This window comes from Carlito syrichta, unplaced genomic scaffold, assembly GCF_000164805.1.
Source record: "Carlito syrichta isolate Samal-C Ts95f unplaced genomic scaffold, Tarsius_syrichta-2.0.1 Scaffold317704, whole genome shotgun sequence".
In the NCBI taxonomy this organism is placed as follows: Eukaryota; Metazoa; Chordata; class Mammalia; order Primates; family Tarsiidae; genus Carlito; species Carlito syrichta.
Genome location: NW_007261800.1, coordinates 70,132 through 96,314, shown reverse-complemented (window position 1 = coordinate 96,314; position 26,183 = coordinate 70,132). Strand labels below are relative to the sequence as shown.

At 50.1% G+C, this 26,183-nt stretch overlaps 1 protein-coding gene across 1 annotated transcript in view; it reads right to left on the bottom strand.

The window, feature by feature from the left end:
- LOC103277420 (zinc transporter ZIP11-like) overlaps positions 1 to 26,183 on the bottom strand; it is a 96,206-nt gene that overhangs the window by 59,901 nt on the left and 10,122 nt on the right. The window contains exon 4 of the mRNA XM_008074793.2: positions 25,922 to 26,062. Coding sequence (XP_008072984.2) covers positions 25,922 to 26,062 — 141 coding nt within the window. The remainder of the gene's footprint in view (positions 1 to 25,921; positions 26,063 to 26,183) is intronic.

Sequence of the window (26,183 nt, the reverse complement as noted above, 5' to 3'; positions counted from 1 at the left end):
TCTCTGCCATGGGTTGAATGTATGTGTCCCTTCAAAATTCACATGTTGGAACCTAAGACCCAGTTGATAGCAGTAAGAGGTGGGGCCTTTCGGGAAGTGATTAAGTTGTGAGGGCTCCACCCTCACGAATGGGATTAGTGCTCTTAAAAAAGAAGTTGAAGGGAGTGCCCTTGTCTCTTTCACCCTCAGTCCCTTCCCCCACATGAGGACACAACAAGGTGCCATCTATGGAGCAGACAGCGAGCACTTCACCAAACGTTGAATCTGCTGGTGCCAAGATCTTGGACTTTCCAGTCCCTAGAATGGTCAGGAACAAATATCAACTATTCATAAATTTCCAAGTCTATGGTATTCCATTACAGCAGCATGAATGGACTAAGACAATCTCTCCTTTACATCTTCTAAATTATTGTTCTTCTTTCCAAGAAACCACATAGTGAGAGTCTTCCTGGATTACTTTAGTTGAATAAGACTTCCTGTAGCATAGGCAGACCATTTTTTTTCATCCAGCTTCACTAGCTTTAAAATTAGGAGAAATTCCTTCCAGATACTGCTGTCTTAATTTGCAGCTTGTTGAAAGTTTTCACCATTTTATGTCTCCATAAAAGGCAAAGGGACAGTTATTGAAAGGATACAGGAAACAGGGGCTCCCAAGCTCCTAGCAAGACACTATTTTAAATGTCCCAAAGTGATACTCTTAGAACACAAACCTAAGCACATCTACGCTCTTGCTTTTAAAGCCCTTTATTGGATCTGCTGTGCCCTTGGCAGAGAATCACACAATCTCCACACAGCAAACAAGGCCTCTGACGATGTGGCTTCTGCCTATCTTTGCAGCCTCACCCATTCCTCCTTCCCACCTGCCTGCCTGGATCTTACTCAGCCCCTGGTACTCAGTGTGCTTGTCCAAGGCAGATGCTGTCCGTTGTTCCCAAACAAAGGAAAAGAGTCCCTGATTGTTGGCTGGATACATAGCTGCTGGAATAAAGACAGCCTTCCTTGCAGCTAGGTGAGACCATGAGACTAGGCTTCTGGCCAAGGAGGGGAAGAAATGGGTGCAACTTTGGGCAGGTCTTAAAGGGAGGAAATATACGTCTTTATTCTATCTCACTGTTTGGGACATGGAAGTGATGGCTGGTTGCCACCTTGGACCACATGGTTGGAGATGGTGAAGTGGACTTTAGATGCATTCTAAGTCACTGATGACCATGGTGTGCTGATACTTAGCTCTAGTGGAGGAGAGAAACTAACTTCTTGTCTATATCACTATGCATTAGGGTTATGTTACAGAGAACCAACCCATATTCTAAATACCGTAGAAACGGTACTGCGAGTAGGGTACTACAAGCAGCAAAGTCCAACCCTGAGGCAATGGCTCGGTGATGAGGACACAGGGATATTCAGGCTGCAAAGCTAGAGATTCTCATCAGGTTGAGACACTCCTCGAGTGAGCTTACCACTGCTCATACCTGTGATGAGCCATGGCTTGGTGGGGGAGATGGTAGGGTAAATTCAGAGGTTTGCTGTTGACTGCTTCTTCCAGCTATTTTTTTTGGGAGTTGGAGTCTCACTCTGTCGCCCAGCCTGGAGTACAGAAGCACACACACAGTCACCCCAGCATCAACCTGCTGGGCTCCGGCGATCCTTCCGCCTCAGCCTTCCAAGTAGCCGGAACTACAGGCGCACGCTACCGTGTCCGGCTAATTTTTGATTTATTGTAGAGACGAGGTCTCGCCAAGTTGCCTGGGGCTGGTCTCAAACCCACAGGCTCAGGCAGTCCACTCACCTTGGCCTCCCAAAGTGCTGGGATTACAGACTGAACCACCGAGCCCCAGCCTCTTCCAGTTTTTAGAACATTCCATGAAAGACATGAACAGCCAGAAATGGGAGGGCTGTGCAAGAAAGGCACTTGTCGCTGTGTCCTGCAGTCTAAAATGAGGAGAAGGCCCATCATTTGAGAAAATGTTTGTGCACCTTGAACAGAAGCAGTTAAAATGATGGCTGCAAACCAGAAGGCTTAGCAAGGGATTAGGCTGATGCCATTCCCCACAGGGCAGCCAGCAGAGATGGAACAAAGTGTATCGCCTCCCTGTACAGGCACATTTGTTTCAGATGCCCCGAAGTCATCACCATGAAGTGGAGAGTGAGCAGACCAGCTGAACCAAAGGCCTACAGAGAACGGATGAGGGTTTCTAGGAAGGTAGACAGCAGGGAGACGGGCTCCAAGGACATATGACATAGGTGATGTTTTCACCCCTGCTGTCACCTACTGTAGGGTCTGCTCGCCTGTCTGAGTTAGCCTGCCTTGAGGGAACTAACTGTGCTAGACAGAGTCAGTTCTTTACTAAAAGCTGGGGGCCAGTTCTCACTAAGTCTTGCAAGACCAAAGGCAAAGCAACAATAAAAGTCAACTTTTTTTGAAAGCTTCTACTGAGTTTCAGTTAAAAAAAAAAAAAAAAAAATATATATATATATATATATATTAAATAGAAGATCATCTACAAGTCAATGTGGAGAGGACATCTGCAGGATGTCTTGGATCCTGCTAAACTCTTCGATGGCCCCACCAGAAAGCAGCGTTTGTAAGCATTAAGGCTTGCCATTTTAGTCTACCTGGAAAGGTTTGCAGGGCTTTGCTGGGTGACATGAGGAATCTTCCACGGAGCTTAAAAATAATCCTCCCCTCGAAAGCAGCAATACTTCCTCGTTTCTCCATCTACAAAGACCCTTGCTCCAAGGACTAAATCACAGAGAGAAAAACAATATTGAATTTTTACCTCAAAAATCTATATGACGGGTCAGAGTTAAGACATGATCAGTAGCAGGATGGGACAGGTCAGGGGAACCCAGGACCCACAATATGGACAGCTATGACATCACCCAGGGTCGGTGAGAGTGGTCGGTCAGTTGGTATCAGGAAGGGATGTAAGTCCAGGGTGGAAACGAAAGTCAAGATGCTGAAGATGAGAAGGCTATGGGAAAGTTAGCACCAAAGAGAAGAGATGAGGGCACAGCTCAAGATTCAAGCAGACAAGACCATCTCAAGAGTGCTGGTACAGGGAAAGGTAGACAGGAAGAAGCAGGTTCAAACAGGCAGGACATGGCATTGGAGCCTAGGATGGTGAGGCTTAGTTAGCCTGTGAAGTTTGGGGTGGGACCGTCTCTATCTGTAGCCTGGACAGGTAATGGGGTCAGAATCCAGGTTGAAAGAATTCAGAGCCAGAACCCCAAAGGCCTGATCGGAAACTGGATAACAGGGTGGGAGCTGAGCACAGGTGAGGGAGCCTCACCTTGATAACAGGCAGGCATCTTATAAGGCATGCCTGCACTTCCGGACCTGAGGTGGACGGGAGAGCTTCCGAGGGTGGGCCGCAGGCACAGTCCGTGGTCCTGGAGACGTGGGCGTCACGAACCACACTTGCTTCCGCACAGATTGGCAATCGGCAGGTTGATGGAGGAAACCCAAGGCTCCTCATACTTTGCCCTTAGCTCAGTCACCAAGTTCTTCTTCCTCCTCCTCCTCCCTGGATCCCAGTCTCTGGGAAAGGCACTGATACGTGCCTAGCTGTACAAATCCAAAAAAACTGGGGGGTATTCTAGTTACTCTCAGCCTCTATATTTAACTGCACCCAAGTCCTATGATTTCACTTATTAAACAACAAAATCAAATACTTCCCTGGCAATGGCCTTGCACTGCTGCCGTCATTTGATGGTGACAATAACAGCTGTAACTGCCCTCCTTTTTAAAATGTTCTACCCCACACACAGGTGTGCTCTCATTTATCCCCCCACCCTGTGAACCAGGAACAATGCGTCCCCATTACGCAGATTTCTAAGAAACAAGCTGAGGCACAGAGAAGTTAAATGATGCTTCAAAGCTAGCCCAGTTGGTAAAAACTCAGGGACCTCAAATTCAGATCTAAAGTCTACCACAACGGCAGTGCAGAGATCATGTTCAACAATGGGTCAGGAAGGAAGAAGGGAAGCAGATAAAAAACGCTGTCATAAACATCCACATCCCTCCAGCTGAGAGTGTTAGCATCTACCTCCCATGGAGTGCCTGCTGTAACCAGGCATGTGTATAGGGGCTTTCCTCTCACTTTTATAAAATTATTCCTCAAAGAAATCCCACTTAACAGATGAGGAAACTGAGGGTTTACAAGGAGGAAGAACTTGACTCTGAACGCTGTTTATGCTGAGCCTCTTCAGTAAATACCAAAGAACAGTACCCCCCTGTGACCACGGGGCTGCCCCCTGACCTGACCTGCGGGGGGAGGGGGACAACAGAGACTGCAGCTGTTCACCTCCTGGGACTGTACCCATTTCAGGTCTGGGTTCTGGAGCTCTTTATGTACCTGGCTACAGAAGAAATGTGGCTGCATTCATGAGGCCGGTAACGAGAGGCACATTTGGGTAAGCACCAGTTGATGGAAAAGCCTGGAATCTTGGGTCCTTGTGTGTACATATTCAAAACTACCTCACCTTGCATCTGTGTGGCCCTGTCAGGCTCACTCTTTCTCTCCTGATTTCTTTCTACTCTCTCTCACGCAGGGCCGGCTTCATGGTGAATGACCCGGGCAGCCACACAGGGCCTGCACTCAGGAGAAGGTCAGGGTTGGGTGACGGCACCCCCTGCACCTGACCCCGGAGCAAGGCCTGGGAGTCTCCGAGGGTCTCACTCCCCCAGGGAGCACCCCTTTGCCCGAGGGCACAGCGTTAGGTGGCAAATAAAATGCACCATGACAAAGTTTCTCAAAAAATCAAAAGCCAAATTACCATATGATGTAGCAATTCCTCTTCTGAGCATATACGTCAAATCATTGAAAACAGGGTCTCAGGTTGAGGCGAGTGGATTGCCTGAGCCTGCGGGTTTGAGACCAGCCCGAGTAACTTGGCAAGACCTCGTCTCTACAATAAATAAATAAAAAAATAGCCAGGCGTGGTAGCATGCGCCTGTAGTTCTGGCTCTTTGGAAGGCTGAGGTGCAGGGATCGCCGGAGCCCAGCAGGTTGACGCTAGGGTAGCCGTGAGCATGCCACTGCACTCCAGCCTGGGTGACAGAGTGAGACTCCAACTCAAAAAAAAAAAAAAAGAAAGAAAGAAAAAGAAAACGGGGTCTCAAAGAGATATCTGAACACTCATGTTCATAAGAAGCATTACTCGCAATAACTAAAAGATGAAAACATTGGTGCCCATGGACCGATCAGTGGATACACAAAATGTGATAGACTCATGCAATGGAATATTATTCAGCCTTAAAAGGAAGGAAGTTCTGACACATGCCACCACAGGAGTGAACCTGGAGGACGCTACACTGAGTGAAATAAGCCACTCACCAAAGGGCAAAGACTGCGTGAAGCCACTCAGAGGGAATGGAGGTCCCTAGGAGACAGATTTCCAGAGACCAGAAGTAGAGTGGTGGCTGCTGGGGGCTGGGAGAGAGCGAGCGGGGAGCGTGTGTAAGGGTTAACGTGCACATAACATAAAATGCACCATCTTCAGCATTTTTAAGCGCCCAGGTAGATCGTGTGAAGTGGGAAGAAACACCTAACCCCAGTGTGCGCTCTCCCCCTCACCCCTCACCCCTGCCCCCGTACAGGCCCGAGGGAGCCTCTACCTTCTTGCCCTGCAGGCATGAGGTCATTCGAGAGCAGGGTGGAGGCCCCGCGCAGGAGAGCGCCCCCAGCACTCAGTTCTGGGCAGAATGAAAACCTGCCGACCTATCTGATGGAATTACACTGAAGAAAGGAAACTCGTCTTTTGAGAACAAGAGGGAGGCAGATGACTGAAGTCCCAAAGAATGCTGCGGTTGGACTTTTTTTTTGGCTGTTTGTTTTCTGGCACAATCTGTCTCTGTGACTGAGCTGAGTGCCGTGTTCCCCGTGACAAAGGCCTCTTTCTTACGACAGTTTAACAGCTCCAACACGGGGGACAGCCCTGACTCTCCCATGGGCCAGCGTCTGAAGGCGGCCGCGGGAGAGGGAGAGAAAGCCACTGCTTGTCTCCAACTTGGTCTGGACTGAACTGAGAAAGACTCAAGGAATGAAAACACAAAACAAAAGAAAAAAGTCCCCCAAACTTTAACCCCCTCCTGAAATAGAAAACGAAAGCTACCAAATGGGCCAGGAAGACAAGATGCACTCACCTGGAGAAGACTCCGGACTGGAAAGTGGTCTCAGGGCTCATGTGGACTGGGAGAGGAGAGGAGAAAGCCGGCAGAGGGGGCCGGAGGGAGAGAAGGTGTGATGAAAGTGACAGACCCAATGGCTTGGGTTCTGCCAGCCGCCGTAAGGAAGTACAACCAACTGGGTCACCTCAAGTTCCAGGGGTCTGTTCTTGCAGTCCAAAGCCGAGGATGGCAGGGCCACCCCCCCACTAGAGGCTCTCGGGGAGGATCCCTCCTTGGCACTTCCTGCTCCTAGTGGCCCCCAGCCACGTGTGGTGGCCCTTGGCTTGCCGACGCCTCGCTCCACTCCCTCCTCCGTCATCACAGGGCCACCTTCTCGCCAAGCGTCGCTCTGTCGCGGCAGGACATTGCCCCCGTGACTGTCTTTCCTCCCTGTCTTAGAAGTGCACCCAGGCACATTGGATTTAGGGGCCCTCCTCATCCAGTATGAGCTGCACTTAACTAACAATCCCTGCAAGGACCCTGTTGTCAAATGAGGTGGGATTCACAGGCAACAGGGGCTCCACACACTTGTCTGGGGAACACGATTCTACCATTACTCCCTGTCCTGGAACTTACGGGAGAGGCAAGTTCCCGTAAGTTGCTCCATGGCTCTGTCCTCCCTGGTGATCCTGCACATTTGCTGTCCAGGAGGTGAGGCATGACGTCCAAGTCACCAGACCATCTCAGTGCCCCTCTTTGGGATTTTGTCTTTCTTTCTTTCTTCCTTTCCCCCTTCCTTCCCTCGGCATCTCATGCGGTGAGGGTTACTGCAGCAACAAACATCTGAAGTGATGCTCAGAATCATCTTTAGCAGACTTGCTTCCAGTAGGATTGGCTAGATAATCTCTGTCCCTCACTGAGGAAGTGTCACAGAGCTTCCATTTCCCAAGCAGCCACGTGAGATATGATTTTTTTTTTTTTTTGAGTTGGCGTCTCACTCTGTCGCCAAGCGGCCACTGCAGCCTCCACTTGCTGGGCTCCGGCGATCCTTCCGCCTCAGCCTTCTGAGTAGCTGGAATGACAGGCATGCACTACCACGCCCGGCTGATTTTTGATTTATTGTAGAGATGAGGTCTTGCCAAGTTGCCCAGGTGAGTCTCAAACCCGCAGGCTCAGGTAATCCACTCACCTCAGTCTCCCAAAGCGCAGGATTACAGGCTGCGAGCCTGGCTTATGTTTAAAAGACGCATCTGACAATCGAATCAGAACTTCTACAGCCAATGCTCAAAGCCTTCATGACAGGAGATTAGACATTTTTCACGACTGAGCTGACGCCATTTTCCCCAGCCCCTTGGAGGAGGGTCTCAAAGCCTTCGGAGTCACATGTCACTTGTGGGGGCAGTAGTGTGTAGTGATTAGAGGTACAGGCTCTGAAGCTGGCACTTGGGTTCAGATCCCACCTGGGACCCTGACTGCATCTGGGAAGTGGGGATACAACTTCTCCCTCATGGGGGATTTTAAGGCTTGGCTGTTGCATGTGTGAGTCGATGAGCACAGGGTCTCTACATGGAAGGCGCTCCATAAACATCAACTTTCGTGATGGAGACCAGCCGGAGCAGTTAATTCACGGCTTCTCCATCAGATGGAGATGGACGTCGGTCAAATCCTGAAGCTGCCCCTTGCCAGAAGAAGGACCTCTGAGAAGTTTCCTCAGCCTCCCGAGGTCCCTCAACCACAAATCTACATCAAAATAGAGTGAGGGCTGGGCTTGGTGGCTCAGCCTGTCATCCCAGCACCTTGGGAGGCTGAGGCAAGTGGATTGCCTGAGCCCGCGGGTTCAAGACCCGCCTGGGCAATATGGTGAGACCTCATCTCTACAATAAATCAAAAGTTAGCCAGGCGTGGTAGTGCACGCCTATAGTTCCAGCTACTTGGAAGGCTGAGGCTGAAGGATCGCCAGAGCCCAGCGGGTCGGTGCTGGGGTGGCCGTGAGTGTGCCACTGCACTCCAGTCTGGGCAATGTAGTGAGACTCCAACTCAAAAAGAAAAGAAAAGAAATAGAGTGAGGACTCAGTGGCGATGTCAGCAGTCCACAAGTGACAGGTCTGCGTGCCACACAGGCCCCAAGCTCCTCCGCCTTTCTTAGCACACCAAGCAAAATGTTTTCAGATGAAGATCCCTCCCCCACTGGAGCTAAAGCGCGCCCGCAGCTCCCTCCATGGTGCCTAGAACCCCCTTCGTGGAGGACTGGAGGACAGATCTGCTTTCTTCCCCGAGCTGCTTGCAGCAAGCTGTTGGGAGGACGGACAGGGCAGAAATGGGAATGGACGGGAGAGGAGAAGCATGTGTCATCTCCAGTGCCTGGGAAATTCACAAAGAAACCACACTGCCGTTCTCAAAGCGCTTTGCGGGGCTCGACCCTCCCCCAAGCCTGCTTCAGGCTAACAGAGTGCACGTTGTGCAGAGACGGTTCCCTGTGCCAAGATGTCCAAGCCCTGTCGCCAGGGACTTGGGTGGGGGTGGCCGGGGCAGCGGTGGAGGAGGAAGGGGCCGCGGCATAAAGGGGCCCTTGTGCTGCCCATGGGGAGACGCCGCTGATCGGCAGAGGGGAGGGGGGCGCGCCACAGTCACCGCCCTCCTCACGCCGAGAGGGGGACTTGTGTGTTAGATCGGAGGGGCCCAGAAGCGAGTCCAGGGAGCCGAGGGAGCAAAAGGGAAGCGGCTCCTGTTGTCTGGAGGGGCTGCCCGTTGGGAAACCATCTTCAGGACCCAGGCAGGCCATCAACACTGGGGGCAGAACCGACCACACACAGCCTGGCCCTGGGTCCCCTGTGAGAACAGGGGAGGTGACCTGTGCTCTCAGTGCGGACGCAGGATAGAGGAAGATGTGCCTCTCACAGGAAGGCTGGGGACGTGGACGGGGAAGCCCCGGGGCCGTGAGCAGGCAAACCCAAGGCTGAGACCCGGCAGAGAACTCAGCCTGGGAGGGCCTCGGGAAGTGGGGACAGGATGCAGGGCCCGGCAGCAGGCACGGAGGCTGAGAAGCACGAGCAATAGCAAGGTGACAATACAGCAGCCACATGCACTGGAGACCCCTTTCCTGGGGGGCTGGCTCTTAGGGGAGTGGGAGCGCCTTCTGAACTAGGTCTTCTTGGGGGCACACAGGGCCTGGGCAGGAACAGGAATGGGCTGGCCATCTGTCTGCAGTGTCCTAACGGGCGGGCCAGGAAGCAAATGCAATTCCAACGGATGTAGCCCTACTGTCGGCCAGGTGCGCTTCGGGTTCCAGGTGCTTTTCGTGAGTAAACTCAGTTCATTATCAGCACACAGCATCGAGGTAGAGGCTACTGTTCTCATTTTGCACATGAGGAAATAGGCCCAGAACAAGAGTAACCCGTCAAGGTCACAAAGCCAGGTGATGGCAGAGCCAGGATCGGAACCGAGTGAACTAAGCTCCAGCATCCGTGCTCCTCATTTTTTTTTCTGAGGTGGAGTCTCACTCCGTTGCCCAGGCTGGAGTGCAGGTCCACGCTCACAGCCACCCCAGTGTCGACCTGCTGGGCTCCGGGGATCCTTCTGCCTCAGCCTTCCAAGTAGCAGGAACCCCAGGAGCACGCTACCACGCCCAGCTAACTTTTGATGTATTGTAGAGACAAGGTCTCACCAAGTTGCCCGGACAGGTCTCGAACCCGTGGGCTCAGGCAATCCTCTCACCTCGGCCTCCCAAAGTGCTGGGATGACAGGTTTGAGCCACCATACCCAGCGGTATCCAAGCTCTTTGATATGGTCGCCTCCCCCATACACACATATGCAAAGGGGTCTGCAGTGAGGGAAATTCAACAAGAAGCAAGGTCTCCCCCCGCAACCCCAGCTCTCTCACAGATTCTCATCCCACCTGGCCAAATCACCTCACCTGTCCTGGAATGCCCCAGTAAAGAGGCAGCTCTGGGGCCAGAGATGTGGCCCGTGCTAGGCTACGGCCCGAACCAGCCATGCAGCTACAGACGAGATATCCCTGCAGTGTTCGGATCTGTAAAATGGGGTTACTCTCGGGCCCGTGTGTGACGACTCATGGGAGAGCAGAGATAAAAGACAGCACCGGGCTGCAGATACAACGAGCCGTGGATGGAGGCCACCATGCGACACTCGTCATTACTGGGGCGCCAGGACCCAGACGCAGGCACCAGCCCTGAGAAAGGCTCTCGTGATGACGGTGCTTCTGTGCCTGAGGAACAGAACTGGAAAGGCTGAGATAAACTCTCGCATACAGAATGGCATAATGGATGTGTGAGACTTGGAAGGGCAGTGGGGGAGGGATGGAAAATCGCCTGTCAGGTCCACTGTGCACAGGTGGGTGTTGGGTGCACTCAAAGCCCAGACCTCTTCCCCACTATCCAATGCATCCCTGCTACCAGAAACTGTTCGTACCCCCTCTCCAGCATCAGCAGATGAGACAAGTGACGACAGCAACTGAATTTACTCGTGAGGCCATCCCTGAACACACGCGATGGTCACCTGGACTCGGACGATGTGCGCTGGTAGACGAAAGGAGAAATGTGGCTGGGTGTGGTGGCTCACGCCTGTCATTCCAGCACTTTGGGAGGCGGAGACACAAAAGGTTTGCCTGAGCCCAGGAGTTCGAGACCAGCCCGGGCAACTTGGCGAGACCTTGTCGCGACAATAAATCAAAAAATTAGTTGGGTGTGGTGGTGCACACCTGTGGTTCCAGCTACTTGGAAGGCTGAGGCGGAAGGATTGCCTGAGCCCAGTGAGTTGAGGCTGCAGCAGCCATGAGCGTAGCACTGCACTCCAGCCTGGGCAACAGAGTGAGACTCTGACTCAAAAAAAAAAAAGAAAAGAAAAGAAAGGAAAAGGAAATAGAAATGTGAAGAGTCCTAATATCAGAACACCCCTAAATCAGTTAGATTTTTCTTTTCACCATGTTGGGGGTGATACATTTACTTTTCTAATAACGGGCTACTGAAATGAAAATAAATAAATATGTAAAAATAAACTCTTGGCCTAATCTGTTTCCTTTTATTTTGGCATATAAGGTGATTCTTAAAACTCCATTCCCTTCCTCAACAAGTTACACACAGGCTGGGCTCGGTGGCTCAGCCTGTAATCCCAGCACTTTGGGAAGCCGAGGCAAGTGAATTGCCTGAGCCCGTGGGTTCGGGACCAGCCCAGGCAACTTGGTGAGACCTCATCTCTACAGTAAATAAAAAATCAGCCGGGCGTGGTAGCTACTTGGAAGGCTGAAGTGGAAGGATCGCCAGAGTCCAGCAGGTCAGTGCTAGGGTGACCATGAGTGTGCCACTGCACTCCAGTCTGGGCAACAGAGTGAGACTCCAACCAAAAAACAGAAAGAAAGAAAAAAACCATACACAGAGTAACCACAGGACCCAGCAATTCCGCTCCTAGACATGTACTTACGAAGAAACATACATGCACTCAAAGACTTGTCCACAAGTGTCCATGGCAGCACTGGGTCTCCAGCATGTAGGCAGGGGAAGGCCGGGCCTTCTGGGTTGCCTCTTTCTGACTGTACCCTCACAGCTGCAACTCACCATTCCCCGTGGGGCCACCAGCCTGCATGTAAGCAGCTATGGGCAGTGGGGGTTCCCTTTCCCTCCACCTATGTCAGGAACTGCTTGCTTCTGGGTCTGGGGAACAGATGGACCAGGGTCCAGAGCTCCTGTGCTGTTGTCCCCTACTTCTCTCAGATCCCCACTCAGATGTGTGTTAGAAATGAATCTTCTTTTACTCTCTGACATTATCCTGTCCTACAGTCCCCAGGTCCACACAGTAGCTGGAAAACAGTGGTCAATTTAAAGGAGCATAGTTGCTACGAGTTTCAAGTTCTTTTCCAAGATTAATGGTTCTCTTTGGGGATAATACTTAGGAATCCAGGAATCAAGATCTCTCTTAGGACTGTGACTTCCCTGTCTCAAAAAGACTCCCCCTACTTCCCTCCTGTCTCCTCCTAGACAGCGTCTGCGTAGTGGGGAAGATGATGGGAAAGCAAAATGCAACAAAACATGTTTTAAAAATATGCCACCCCGGTTTAGAGACACTGGATTTTCTTTTTTTTTTTGAGTTGGAGTCTCACTCTGTCACCCAGGCTGGAGTGCAGTGGCATGCTCATGGTCACCCCAGCATCACCTTGCTGGGCTCCGCGATCCTTCCGCCTCAGCCTTCCAAGCAGCTGGAAATACAGATGCACAATAGGCTAATTTTCTGATTTATTGTAGAGACGAGGTCTCGCCAATTTGCCCTGGTTGGTCTTGAACCCATGGGCTCAGGCAATCCATTCACCTCAACTTCCCAAAGTGCTGGGATTACAGGCTGAGCCACCAAGCCCAGCCTAGAGACACTGGATTTTCAATGCAGATTAAAGCATTGAGAGTTCAGGTCATCTAGTTGCATTGTCCAATGGAGTTCAAATGGATTAATTAGTGTGAAGAATACAATTATATGCAAGTATTATTACAGTAGGTTTACATACTGCTTCCTGAATTTGAGCTGGGATGTGGGGAGGGTGGAGGGAAAAAGTAAATTCTTACCTGGAAGGTAGGAAGGACTTCATTTTATCAAGTCTGTGAACTAATTTTTGGAGATAAAGACACTTTCCAGGAGGGTGATATTTCATAAACGAGGACTGGCTGTGGTGGTCTAAGATATCATCTTTCCTCCAAGACCTTTACTTTGCAAAACAGAAAAGGTGGCAGTCCTATGTCAGTCTTCAGCTATCTGGGGGATGTTGTCATGGTCCCATAAAGCCCAACAGTCTTATAACCACGGAATATCATTCACCTCTGTCACGTGATACACATGAAAGCCGAGGGCATATGCGTGACGAGCCAAGGCATGATCAGACGGCCAGATGCTGTGAGGTGGAGTCTCACCTATTTAACAGACATTACTGGGAGGACAGAGCACTGAAATGAACACATCTCTAAATATCCCTTCTGGGCGTTTTCTGTGTGTGTATGTAGGTAGGTGTGACTGGCAGTCTAGATGTCAGGAGGTCTAAATTAGAGGATTTCTCCACTCTTTAAAGGAAAACTATCTTTCAGAGTGAGATAAAGCTCCCCCTCTAGCATCGCGGGAAGACATGAATGACAACAGTCACTGGATTTACACGCAAGGCCATCCTCGAATACACTCGATGGTCACCCTGGATATGGCTTATGTGTGCTGGCAGAAGAAAGCAGAAATGTGAAGAGTTCTAATATCAGAACACCCCCAACCAGTTAGATTTTTCTTTTTGCCATTTCTGGGGTGACATATTTACTTTTCTAATGACCTTTTGTTGTAGTAATGCCATTTGTTCCATCGGATCTGGGAAGTGAAGACAATGGGTTCTAAGAGTCTGCTGGACACATAGATGACGCCAGACTAGGATTAAACGGTTTCTCTTAGACAATCTCAGGTGATGGGTAATCAGGCCATTTGTCCATCTGCCCATCTGTCTATCTGTTCACTCCAGAGACTCACAAGCACCAGGAAGCACAACCACTCATTTCCCAGGCAATGGCTATTAAGTCCCAGATCCTCCTCCGCCTCATCTGGAAAGTTACCAGGTCTCTAGGTAACGATGAGACAGAATTCGTCTGCACAGACCTGGGAATGTGGAGGACAGAGTCTCCGAGGGGTAGTTCTTTGTCACAGAAGACCCTGGACATGCAGCTATGGACAGATGCAGGAATTGGACACGACTTTCAAGCCAAAACACTGCCGTTTTTTTTCCCTCTGTAAAATGTTGCTCTTGCTGGGAGTTTGAAAGCCCCAGGAAGGGAGATGTGGACAGGAAAGAGAGTGGCACAGGAGCTAAGAACTGCCCGGGTTTGGACAGGAACTTTGGAACTGGGGCCTACAATGTTTTCTCCCCAGTCATATCCCGGCCCCCAACCTCATCTGGCTCCTTTCACTCGAGCTTTCTATTGCAGTGCACAACACAGACAATTTTCCAAAGCTTGCTCAAAGCTTTGAGGCGTTCCAAGGATAGGTGGGGCACTCCTTGAGGTTCAGATGGGGTCAGAGGAAAAACATCAAGAAAGCGGTGGAGGGGAGTGATGGGGGTGGGGGTGGGATTAAGAGAAAAGCAGGCCAAGTGTTCTTCTAGATGTCTCGGAAGTTCCCTCCACCCTCTGAACTGGAAACATGACCAGCTTGTGCCAGAACAGCCCTAGAGCAGAACAGCGAGCCCCGGGATTCAGGAACCAGGAGCTGGGACTCCAAACACCCTGGACAACTAGTTATCCACTCTGAGACTTCAGTTGCTTCACTTGTAAAACGAGGGGCTTTGGTTTCTTCCCTGGATCAGGATTTTCAGCCAAGTGCAGAGGGGGTGCTGCTGGGAGGCAAAGTGCGTTCTATTCCATCCAGTGTATATTTAGGAACTTGTTCTACAAGCTTCCACTGCTAAAACAAACCAAAAATACTCAAGAGGCAAGACCGTCTTTTAGGACCACACCCAGCACACCAAGTCTACGATACCAAGTCTATTTCCCAGTTGCAACATACGGACCTGTTCTCCTAAGTTATCTTTCTCTAAAAGATGAATGCTGTGCCCAGTAAATCTTGTGGATTGAAGGGATGGATGGACGGATAGACTTGATGACCAGTTGCTTAAGACTGTCTGTGAGAGCCTGTTTAATCCCAGCCTGGCTTTGCTTATACATCCGGCTGACTTTCTCGGTCCACTTTTTTCATGTTCCAGGACCGATGTCATAAATGACATTATTTCAACAAGTCACTAGAAAAGTAAACATGTCACCCACCAAAATGACAAAAAGAAAAACTGAATTGATTTTTGGGTGTTCTGAAGGGAGAGGACTCTTCACACCTCTATGTTCCTCCAGCTGGGAAGACAGTCAAAGGCTCCGAGTGGCTTCCTGCTCTTTAATTGGCCATTTCACATCTTACCCCCACCAGCAGAATCACATAAAAGCGATATTTTTATTCGACTCAAGGGAAAACAAAATGACGAATCTTTTAAGTGCTGAGGTTTTACCCGAAACATCAAGGTAAATTCTCTGGAATATATACGTGCTGCTGTTTTGAGAGCGTACGGAGCATGTTTATAAACTGGTATCCGCACAGACATGGTGCTCAGCTTTTTAGGCGTGAACTCGGATTCAGACGGCAATACCTCCAGCGGCCTTGGTCTACTGTCTCCTTTTGGAACTGTGCCTGGTGAGCTATGGCGTCGAGCTGCCGCGTGGTGGCGCTGTCTGCCTTCCGCTGCCTGCCCGCCTGCACCTGCACCTTCCATCAGAGGAAAATAGAGGGCTGGAGCTGCCGGAGGATTACTCTAGAATCCCAGACAAGGTCGTCTGATGGGTTCCAGAGAAGGGTTTGTTGACATAACAAAGTCGAGAACACAACGTGGGGCTACAGACACACAACAGCACAGTTTGCTTCTGATGCTGAAGTGATGAGAGGTGGGGGCGTGGGGGGTGGGGAGAGGACTGTCCTGCGTGAAAGGACCAGAGTGGTGGACCCAAGGCGTGCAAGTATTTCCTCCCTATAACTCTCCTGTCCTCATACTGGGTCACCGTTTCTCAGGGGAAAAGGCCACTGTCCAGGGAGGACCCGTGGGGAACAGCGACACCCAAGTCGCTGGGCAGGGAGCAGGTCACGACCAGCAACCTCCAGGAAGGGAGGCTCTCCCCGGATGCTCCAGAAGTCTGGAGACTTGGTCCTGCCCAGGGCAGGTCTGGGCATCGCGAGAGCAGACGCAGGCTTGGCGGGCGACAGCCACGGCAGCATGTGTGTTAAAAGATGCTCAAATGAACCAGAATTCAAAAGTTGGTCTGTTAGTTCTCTGAGACTCGTCCTGCCACAACAATTAGGTCTCCTTTATAACTTCCTCACGTGTCATTTTTTGCAAGCTTGTGTTCAAGAATCTACTGCAAGAAAAGTACAGGGTCTGCTTGGACAGATAGACACACATATATACAACCCCTTACACATAACAACATACTCATAAACCAGCTAACGTTGATTACTGACAAAGAAAATATGTCCACGGCCGTTTTTGTTTCTAAATCACGGGCTGCTTGTTTAACTAATGGCTGCTGTCTTAAATGATGGTTCATATATCAACATATGTATTGTTTTTATAAGCCAGGACAAAGGATTTATCTGTGAACTTTACTTTTTGATCTGGAAGGCAAACATATGCCTTAAAATTGGTTTGGGTGCCTCCACATGTAATTCAGTTAGCTATGTCACATCCAAAAGCAGGCTCGCCAATCAGACCTCCTGTGCTAAGCGTCTAGGCATTGGTTAGCATTAGCTGGTAGGGTCCTCGGTAGGAAACATGCCCAGGCACACCTTGGGAAGATGTTTTCTGGACCATCCCCGGAATACTAGAGTCTGTAGCAAGTCACCTCTTCTGTGCAAAGCGGTCAAGGTGGGTCCATGGGCTTCAAACATCTCTTGACATGTGCTCAAAGTTTAAAACAGGAAATGGTATATGAAGCCGAATGTTTGAGCATAAACCGCCTTGCCCTCTCTGCTAGTTTGAATCATGCCTGCCACTGAGCTAAGTGGGAGCTGAAGAGGGCATGTCTCTTCTCCAGAGAACACGTTTTCCGGAGGTAATGATGCTTCAGAAAGAAAAACCACTTAAGCATCAAACTCCCCAAGGACATCATTACAGTCCTAAGAATTTCTTTGTGGTTGAAACCAAAAGAAATGGCTACGGGGCCAGATGGGAAAGAAGCTGTGTTTCCCTTGAACTACAAGCCCCCCTTTGCTGGCTGAGAGCCTTCATCACTCAGGAAGCACTGACCCCTGCATGAACACCTTGACGCAAGCTGACCTGGTGAGGTAGGGAGGTGGACAGAGCAGAAGGTGCTGGGGAGGGCTCAGGATGGTGAGGAAGTAACAGCATTAGAACACCAGAGGGCAGCAGCCACACATGCACCATCGGCAAGGTACCCACCTGTCTTCTTCCCAGGCCTTAATGGGAATCAGAGACGGTGCCTTCTTGGAATATTTCCCTTCTCATTTTTTCTTTTCTCGCTGGTGGCTGGATGCCATAGGTGAGGAAGGAGAACCTCACCGGGCACAGTGGCTCACACCTGTAATCCCAGCAGTGAGAGGCCAAGGTGGGAGGATTACTTAAACCTAGGAGTGTGAGACCAGTCTAAGCAACAGGCTGAGACCTCGTCTCAACAACAACAAAAAAAATTAGCCAGGCATGGTGGTGCATACCTGCAGTCCAAGCTACTTGGGAGGCTGAGGCAGGAGGATCGCCTTAGGAGGTCAAGGCTGTGGCAAGCCATGACCACGCTACTGCACTACAGCCTGATGGCAGAGTGAGACCCCAATTCAAAAAATAATAATCAAAATATAAACTGGGCACAGGGAAGAGATCATAAAAAAGATTGCTAGCCTCAGAGTATTTAATATGAATCTGGGCTAACACCAGGGACTGTGTCTACTAATTAAAGGTCTACAAACTTTCTGGAAAGGGTCAGTAAATATTTCCAGCTTTTCAGCCTTAAGATTTCTATGGCAATTACACAACTCAGCCATTATAGGGCATAAGGGGCCACAGATGTATGTACACAAATGCATATGACCATGCTTCAAGAAACTTCACTTATGAAACAGGTGTCATGCCAATTTGGCGCACGGACCATTGTTTGCCAATCTCTGTGCTCGATGAATGGAAAACGGCTGGTTCGGTCGGCCCGGTCTATGTGTACCCCTGGTGTGTGACGGGAAACACGTGCCCCAAGCTTTGTCGATCTACCCCTTCTCCCCTCTCAGTTCCTGCATATTAACGTACATCTCCTTGGTACCGAACTCGAGTTCTCCCTTCCACACGACACCAGCTGACAAACGCTGTCTATGGGTTCTGCACCTGAAAGCTCTTCCTTGGAGCAGCCCTGTTTTTATTCTCCTCACATCACAACACCCTTATGCCCTTGAGAGCCACTAAACAGATAGTGGTGGGTGGCCTGTAATACTCTGTTCAGTTGCTGAATTCTTCACGGTGGCCCGTCTATCCCGGATTTGCTCCCCCAAATTATGTCACCTTAGCCAGACCAACATTTGCGTCACCTCTTAGGTTATGCCACCCTCCTGCCTCAGAACGCACCAGAGTCGGCCGCCCCTTGCTGCGTGATGCACTTGTTCTTTGGCCTGCTTCCACTGAATCCTTCAGACTTACCTTCCCTAAAGCACAGTCAGTTCCCTCTCCGTCACATCCGCTTGGCCACCAGCCCTGAAGACGCCCTGGGACCTGCCTTGGCATTCGCCCACAGCGTCACCTGCCCTTTCCACCCCTCTCAACCCGGGCCGACCGCCTCCACGCACCCGATGAAACACGGCCCATTCTCGGAAGCGCCCCGAATGAGCTAAGGGCTTTCCTGTCTTCCACTGGTGTCTGAGATCGTCTGGTTTGGATCAGGCCCTTGGAACTGAGACCGTGTTCCTCTTAGGCTGCCTACGGGCTTAACTGCCCACTAACAAATTACTGTGGCTATCTCTTTTGCTACTGATTTTCAATTACATCACACTGAAGTCAGACAATGTGGTCTGAATGGTATTGATCGTGGGGTATTTATTCTGATTTTCTCTGTGGCCCAGCACTCTAATCAATTTTGGGAGACCTACATAATGGGCTTAAAAATAGTGTGGTTTTCCAATTGCTGGACTGGGGCTCTACATACCCATGATGTGCATTTTGTCAACTTTTTATCTGGGTCATTTGTAAGTATCAGATGGGACATCACACTCCCCCACCATGACCACGGTATCGTGTGTTCCTCCTTGCAATTATGACACTTTTTCCTTTAAAGAGTTTGAGGCTGATGTTGCTAGGTGCCACATATACGGGGTTGTTCAGTCCTCCTGGTACACTGCGCCCTTTTCATTAAGTATTGACTTTTATCCCTTATATGGCTTCCTGCCTAAAAGTGTTTGTCTGAGACAAAACTTGTAATACTTGCTTTCCTTTGATTAGCATTTGCCTTGTAGCTTGTTTCATTCCTTCGTTTTCAATGTTTACATGCTATATTTTAGGCGTGCCACTTGTTAATCACTTAGAACTGAAATTTTAAAAAGGGAAACCCATTTCTTTAAAAAATTGTTATTTTTTATTACTATAGGTACGTAATGGTTGTATATAATTATGGGGCACACATGTTGTTTTGATACAGGTACGCAACGTGCAATGATAAAACCTCTTTTTTTGAGTCGGAGTCTCACTCTGTTGCGCAGGCTGGAGTGCAGTGGCACGCTCACGGCCACCCCAGCGTCAACCTGCTAGGCTCCAGCGATCTTCTGCCTCAGCCTTCCAAGTAGCTGGAACTACAGGAGCATGCTACCATGCCCGGTTAATTTTTGATTTATTGTAGAAATGAGGTCAAGTTGCCCGGGCTGGTCTCAAACCCACGGGCTCAGGCAATCCACTCGTCCTGGCCTCCCATTGAGCTGGAATTACAGGTTGAGCCACTGAGCCCGGAAACCTATCCCTTTTAAAAGAAGAATTCCATCATCTGATGGCTGAATTATTCCACTTAGTTTTTGCATGTCTTCCTAGTGTTTTCATGCATTAATTCACCCATTCATCCTCTTTCCTCCTATGCCTCTCTCTCTCTCATAAGTATAATTGTCCTTCTGGGTTTTCTAGCTTATTTCTTAACATCTTTTCTCTTTTCCCCTGACGCACCTTCTGCACAGATTCTGTAGTAAGAGTTTTTATGAGTAGTAAACTTGGCTGTCTCTACTTGCTCTCAGTGAAAAACTCAACTTGGCCAATGGAATGGGGTTGGGCAAACTTCAGCCCAACCTCCCACTGCCTGTCAATAAACCTTCACTGCAGCACAGCCACGCCCACTTGTTTTTATTTGTCTAGGGCCATCTTGGCATTTGACAGAGCTGAGTAGTTGTGACAAATCGTATGGGCTGCAAGCTGACTGGGACTTTAAGAGAACGCTTGCCAGCTTCCGTTCTAGAATGACAGTATACTTTTTCTTGGTACTTTGATGCCAGTGTTCCCTTCTGTCAGAGCTGAGATGGCTTCTGTCGTCTGTCATTTCTGTGTGGAGAATCAGCCTCTTCCTCGGGTGTCTTTATATTTTCAGATGCGCTCTCCGTCCCTGGTGCTCTGCAGGTTAAATCTTAGCTGCATAATGATTTGATTATATTCGTCATGCTTGATCGTGTGCCATTTCAGTCTAAAGACTCGTGTCTCTTTCCTTCCTGAAAAATTCTCAGCCATTACTCTTTAAAATCACCCTCATCTTTCATGACTCCTATTAGCTAGGAACAGGAGTAACTTTTCATCCTATTTTTATGTCTCTTGATTTATCTTCCATAGTTTTATCTCTTAACTCTCTATGTTGAATTCTGGGTCACTTCCTCTGGTCAATCATCTACTTCATTAATTCTGCCTTCACTTGTATCCAATCAGTTCAATATTCGACTGAGTTTTCATTTTAATGTTTATTTTTTCAAAGAGTTTTTTTTTTTTTTTTTAGTTGGAGTCTCACTCCGTCGCCCAGACTGGAGTGCAGTGGCCGCTCCCAGTCACCGCAGCCTCGACCCGCTGGGCTCCGGTGACCCTTCCGCCTCAGTCTTCCAAGTAGCTGGAACTACAGGCGCGTGCTACCACGCCCGGGTGATTTTTTGATTTATTGTAGAGATGAAGTCTCGCTTGCCCAGGCGGGTCTCGAACCCACAGGCTCAGGCAATCCACTCACCTCAGCCTCTCAAGGCGCGGGATTACAGGCTGAGCCACCGAGCCCGGCTATTTTTTCAAAGTTTTATCTGGGTTCTTTTTTCAAGTCTGCCTGCTCTTTGGTAAAACTATTATTTTTTGTTATTATACATCTGCCCCTCATTAAATATTAAGTAATATCATGTTGGCAGCCCTATGGAGATTTTTAAAAAGTAAACCTTTGACTTTAGATTAACTCCAGGTATATGGAAAAGTCCAAAGATGGTACAGGAAGTTCCCATATACCTTGCACCAGTTCCCCCAACTGTTAACATCTTACATACGATGGGACATCTGTCACAACTAAGGAACCGACATTGGAGCATGACTTTTGCCTACACTCCACAGTCTATTCAGACTTCCCTTGTGTCCCTCTAATGGCCCTTTCCTGAATGGGGGTCCCATCTGGGATGTCACCTTACAGTTAGCCTCCGTAACCTCCTCAGGTCTGGGCGAGTCTTAGACTTGACTTGCTTCCTTTATGATCTTGATGGCTTTGAGGCATGCTGGTCAGGTGCGCTGTTCCTCCATTTGAGTCTGTTTCTCACACAGATGTGTTACTCCTAGTTTTACAGGTGCTGTCTCCTAAATGGTAGTTTGTTTCCCCGCACGGTTCATCTCAATTTTGTTGTTGTTGTGTTTTGAGTTGGAGTCTCACTCCCATTGCCCAGGCTGGAGGGCAGTGGCATGCTCACAGCCACCCCAGCATCCACCTGCGATCCATCTGCCTCAGTCTTCCAAGTAGCCAGGACTACAGGCACCCGCTACCACATCTGGCTACTTTTTTATTTATTGTGGAGACGAAGTCTCGCTATGTTGCCCAGGCTAGTCTCAAACCTGTGGGCTCAGGCAATCCACTCACCTTGGCCTCCCAAAATGCTGGGATTACAATCTGAGCCACCGAGCCCAGCCAGTCTCTATTTTTTTAATTGTCTACTTCAGTGTCAGCTCATCTAAACTTAAAGGGTCTCCCTCCTTGCCCCTGGCATCTGGTTAGTGGAAGTCGGGGCTTTACATAGGTAAGGGTTTGACGTTTGTGTGTGCTAAAGTCTGAAGGATTTCTACTATCCTAGACCAGCGTTTATGTTACTTTCTTTGCTTAGCATTTCTGGTAGAAGACCAGGTACATAAGTTTGTACCCTCTACCCTTGTGTGATGCAGGTATAGGGTCTCAGTACCTTGCAGATAATTTACTCTCCCCATCCAAGATCCTGAAGAGAGGACAAGCACCATGTGCAATTTCCTGGACTAGTGGGCAGAGTTTTCTGGCCCCTTTCATAAACTGTCTTTAGGCCAGGCTGTTTCAGTTCCCTGACACCCACGGGCAAGGTCGTGTCTCCACCCACTCCAATGGGCATGAAGTCCAACTCAGTCCTTCGACCCTAACAGGATCTGAAGCCACTCACCACTCTGTCTTTGGTTCCTCCCTTTATTTCTACCTCTGGCATCTCTCTCCTTCTTAGTCCTCATTGTATATTAAAAGCCATTTTTGTTCCTATATGTGTTTGTGGTAGGACATCCATGTCAGCTGCATTCACTATGTTACCGAAGTGCCAGTGGCAAATGTTTAGCTTGTTGTAAGAGCTATCTCTCTTGTCGGTGACACGTAACTTGGTGTGTTTTCTGCAGTGACAAGTAGGGTACATGGCCGTATCCACTAAAGTGTGAATGCATGAATGAATGAGTAGAGATTAAGATTGTCAGAAAGAAGATGACCAGTCTTGGTGGAGACACATTGGCAAAGGACTGACAGAGTCTGGGAGATTCTGAGTAGGCACACAGCCCCTCTGCCCAGTGCTCCAAGCCACAATGGTCCCGCCCTCACGTTGCCTTATTCAATCATGGGGACAAGATGATTTCACCAGAGGCTCACCTAACAGAGCTACCCGTTCACTTTCTACTTCCACTTGAACCATTGTGCGGTGTAACCGATTTCTCTTTTCTCTCCTGAAAGAGGGAACTGAGGAGTGTGGGTGGAGTTAGAAGCATGAAAGTTTCATCGTGGAATTGCATGCGGTGATCTCAGGTAAGATACTCCCTAGATGGGTGGACGCCACTGTACCCTCTTCGTGTCTCTGCAGGGCCGGCCTCTCTGGACCCTGCAGAAGAGCAGGGACACGGGTTGATGAGCCCCAGCACGGTCACATCCTTGACCTCCTGTAAACAGGCACAACACTGGCCTTGACCTGCTATTGGCTGGGTATACTATGCCACTGCAGGGCTCTGCCGTGGGAAGTCCTCACTTGAGAACACCCTCTAGTCCCTATCTTCCCGTGAAACCTGGTCTGCAGTAGGAACTAAAGGTACACACAGCTCACAACCCTCACCCAGGGGCTGTTCTGCATTTTATCACCTAAGACCAAGATCACGGATGGGCATTTGAGTACTTGGAAAGGGTGAAGCCAAATCGTAAACTCTCTGTGGGGTTTCTAAGTGACAGGATGGGCTGAAGAGGTCTCCTCCTCTGCATTGCAGGGGACTCCCTCATGCTCTGTGGATACACGGAGATGGTAGCCAAGTTCCACCCATCCTTGCCGGGGGGGGGGGCACATAAGAAGTCCCCACAGATGCTTGTGTAGCAGGGGGTCCTGTGAGGCTGAAAACACTGAGGCCTGCTACCCGACCCTGTCTCAACAAGAAGACTCTGCCGAGGGCTTATATAACTCGGGGTAGGGGGAGTCTGGTGGGTCGGGAAAGGGAGGAGCTGACTTGGAAATATTTTTGCTCCACTTTCTTAAGAAATATTTATAAAGATTGGCAGAAAGTGCAGGTGACAGAATAGAGGGACATTGGAGTTGACACCGTGATGTGGCGGGGGATGTGGTGCCACCAGACAGAAAGCCTGGGGCTCGGCTGTCACTTGCTGGGCACGGACCTTCTGCGGCGTGCGCGGCTTCCTGGGCTCTGGGAGGACCTGGCCTTTGAATGTTTATAAGGTCAGACCCTCTGGGGTTTTCAGCCCCGGGGATACTGCACGGCTCTGAGGTTTCTCATGGTCTAATGAATTCAAGATCAAAATGGCTATGTCAGGGCAAAGAGCCGCACGCTCCCACCCCAGGCCCTGCACTACACAAGCAGTCTGCAGGGTGTGATGAGTCATAATTAGCCCTTGTTTTGGGTGACATTTCTTACATTCTGAAGGCTCGGCCTTCCTCATCGACCGTCTCATTTGATTTTCACAACAGGCATCATCTTAATGAATGATGCTGGAGACAGGGTGAGGAAATCACTTGAGGGTCTGAGAGGCAGGAATAAGAAGCCGAGAACAGGCAGGAATTTGACCTGGAACACGCCAGCCCATGCATGCGTTAGGAGCTTCGTGGAGCAGACACATCTCTTAACACGCAGCCCTAGGATCCAGTGGCCACAACAGCCACATTTAACACGCAGGAGCTCTGCTCCGGCTGGGGAAACAGACGCAGTGAAGTGACACGAACACAGTCCTCATGGGGCATAAAGAAGCCCCAGCAAGTTCAGTAGCGAGGAGGATGAAAGAGGAGTCGTGTGAGAAACCAGTTTCCGATGGCTGCGGCCAGCAGACACAGGGCTGATCATCAGAGGCCGTGCCATTTCCTTGTGAGAGGATGGGGAGGATATCTTGGGATTGCACCAGTCGGATGGTAGTGGAACAAGCTATTTGCAGGCATGATAAACCAGTGGCCCTGGAGTCATCCAACCTGAATTATATTTTTTTTGTTGGTTTGTTATTTTGGAGTCGGAGTCTCATTCTGTTGCCCAGGCTGGAAGGCAGTGGCATGCTCACAGCTACCGCAGCCTCGACCTGCTGGGCTCCGGCGATCCTTCTGCCTCAGCCTTCCAAGTAGCTGGAACTACAGGTGCACACCACCATGCCTGGCTAATTTTTTGATTTATTATAGTGAAGAGTTCTTGCCAAGCTGCCTAGGCTGGTCTCGAACCCCTGGGCTCAGGCAACCCTCTTGCCTCTGCCTCCCAAAGTGCTGGGATTACAGGCGTGAGCCACCACACCAAGCTGCATTACCTTTTTAAATAACTGTGAATTCAAGCGCCTTTAGCTAGTGCATGTACGATCTGAAGTTCACCATAGTTCTCACCATTCCCAACTGTCTTCATCTGAAAGTCTCCACTCATTCTTATTATCCCTCAGTCCCCTGTGTCACCTGAGTTTCTCGCCCTTGGATGGAAGCCTCCACCCTGGAGGCTGCGGTACTTATGGATCTGAGGCACAAGTGGGTCACGTGCTGGCCTCCATCATGCGACCCAAGGCTGTGCCCTTATCTAGGCCCTGTTTAATTCAAAGGAAGTCGAAGAGAGGAAGAATTGACAAGGCCCAGGGCTGGTCTAGGAAAGGGGAGGAAAGATGAGATGCCAAGGGTAACAATGGGTTTGGCTTGGTCAACTGAGTACGGTGGTGACAGGAAACCCTGGAAAAGGGGCAGCTCTCCATGACAGCAGATGGAGACACAAGCTCAGCTTTGGAAATGCTGAGGGTGACAAGCCTGTGAAGCACCTGCATGAAGACGCCCGAGGGGCAGCAGGCCCCACAGGACAGAAGGCACCAGCCAACAGATGGCAAACAAAGTCATGGTCATGGAGAAGGCTACCCAAGAAGCGCGCCATCAAGGGAGGAGAAAGGATGATGTGGAGACAGAGCCCTGGGGACACTGACACTTAGGAACGGGCCACAGCACGAGAAGTCACCACAGGAGCCTTCCGGGAGCAGGTGAATAGATGGGGAACCAGAGGAGCCCTGAGTTAAGAACGACAGAGAGCTGCATGAAGAGAGGAGCCAAGAAGAGCGCCGACTGCTGCCTCTGGGATGCTTTCTGGACATTAGCGTTCAGGCATTCGAAGGGCTTGGTGGACAGCTTGCGACTCTATCCGTGTGAAGTCACAGGCACCCGTCTGATGGCTCAGTTGCTGCAAACCACCTCTTCAGCTGAGCGCCATGGGCTTCCCCCCATCAGTCTTGGCCCTGTTGGGCTGGGGGTGCTGCAGGGCGATGCACAGACAGCTCAGCCAAGGCGTGAGCACACCACACGCTGCCGGGTGCCCATCCCCACTCTGGAGCCCCGGGGCTGGCTTACCTGGCGCTCTCAAAGGTGGCCGATGCCGTCCTCTCCACAGCCCCGAATCCAACTCCAACAGCAAGACCCTCTGAAACAGACGTGAGAGAGGCACGAGGGGTTAAGAATATTTCCCAGGGAGGAATATCGCCGTCACTGTGGCTGTGTCAGCTAGCACCGCACTAGGCTGCCAGTCACAGGAAACCAACCTGACAGGAGCTCAACCCCGGGGACGGTGAACGAAGGCCCAGGGACCAAACCGGCTGTGGGTTATTTTTTGTAC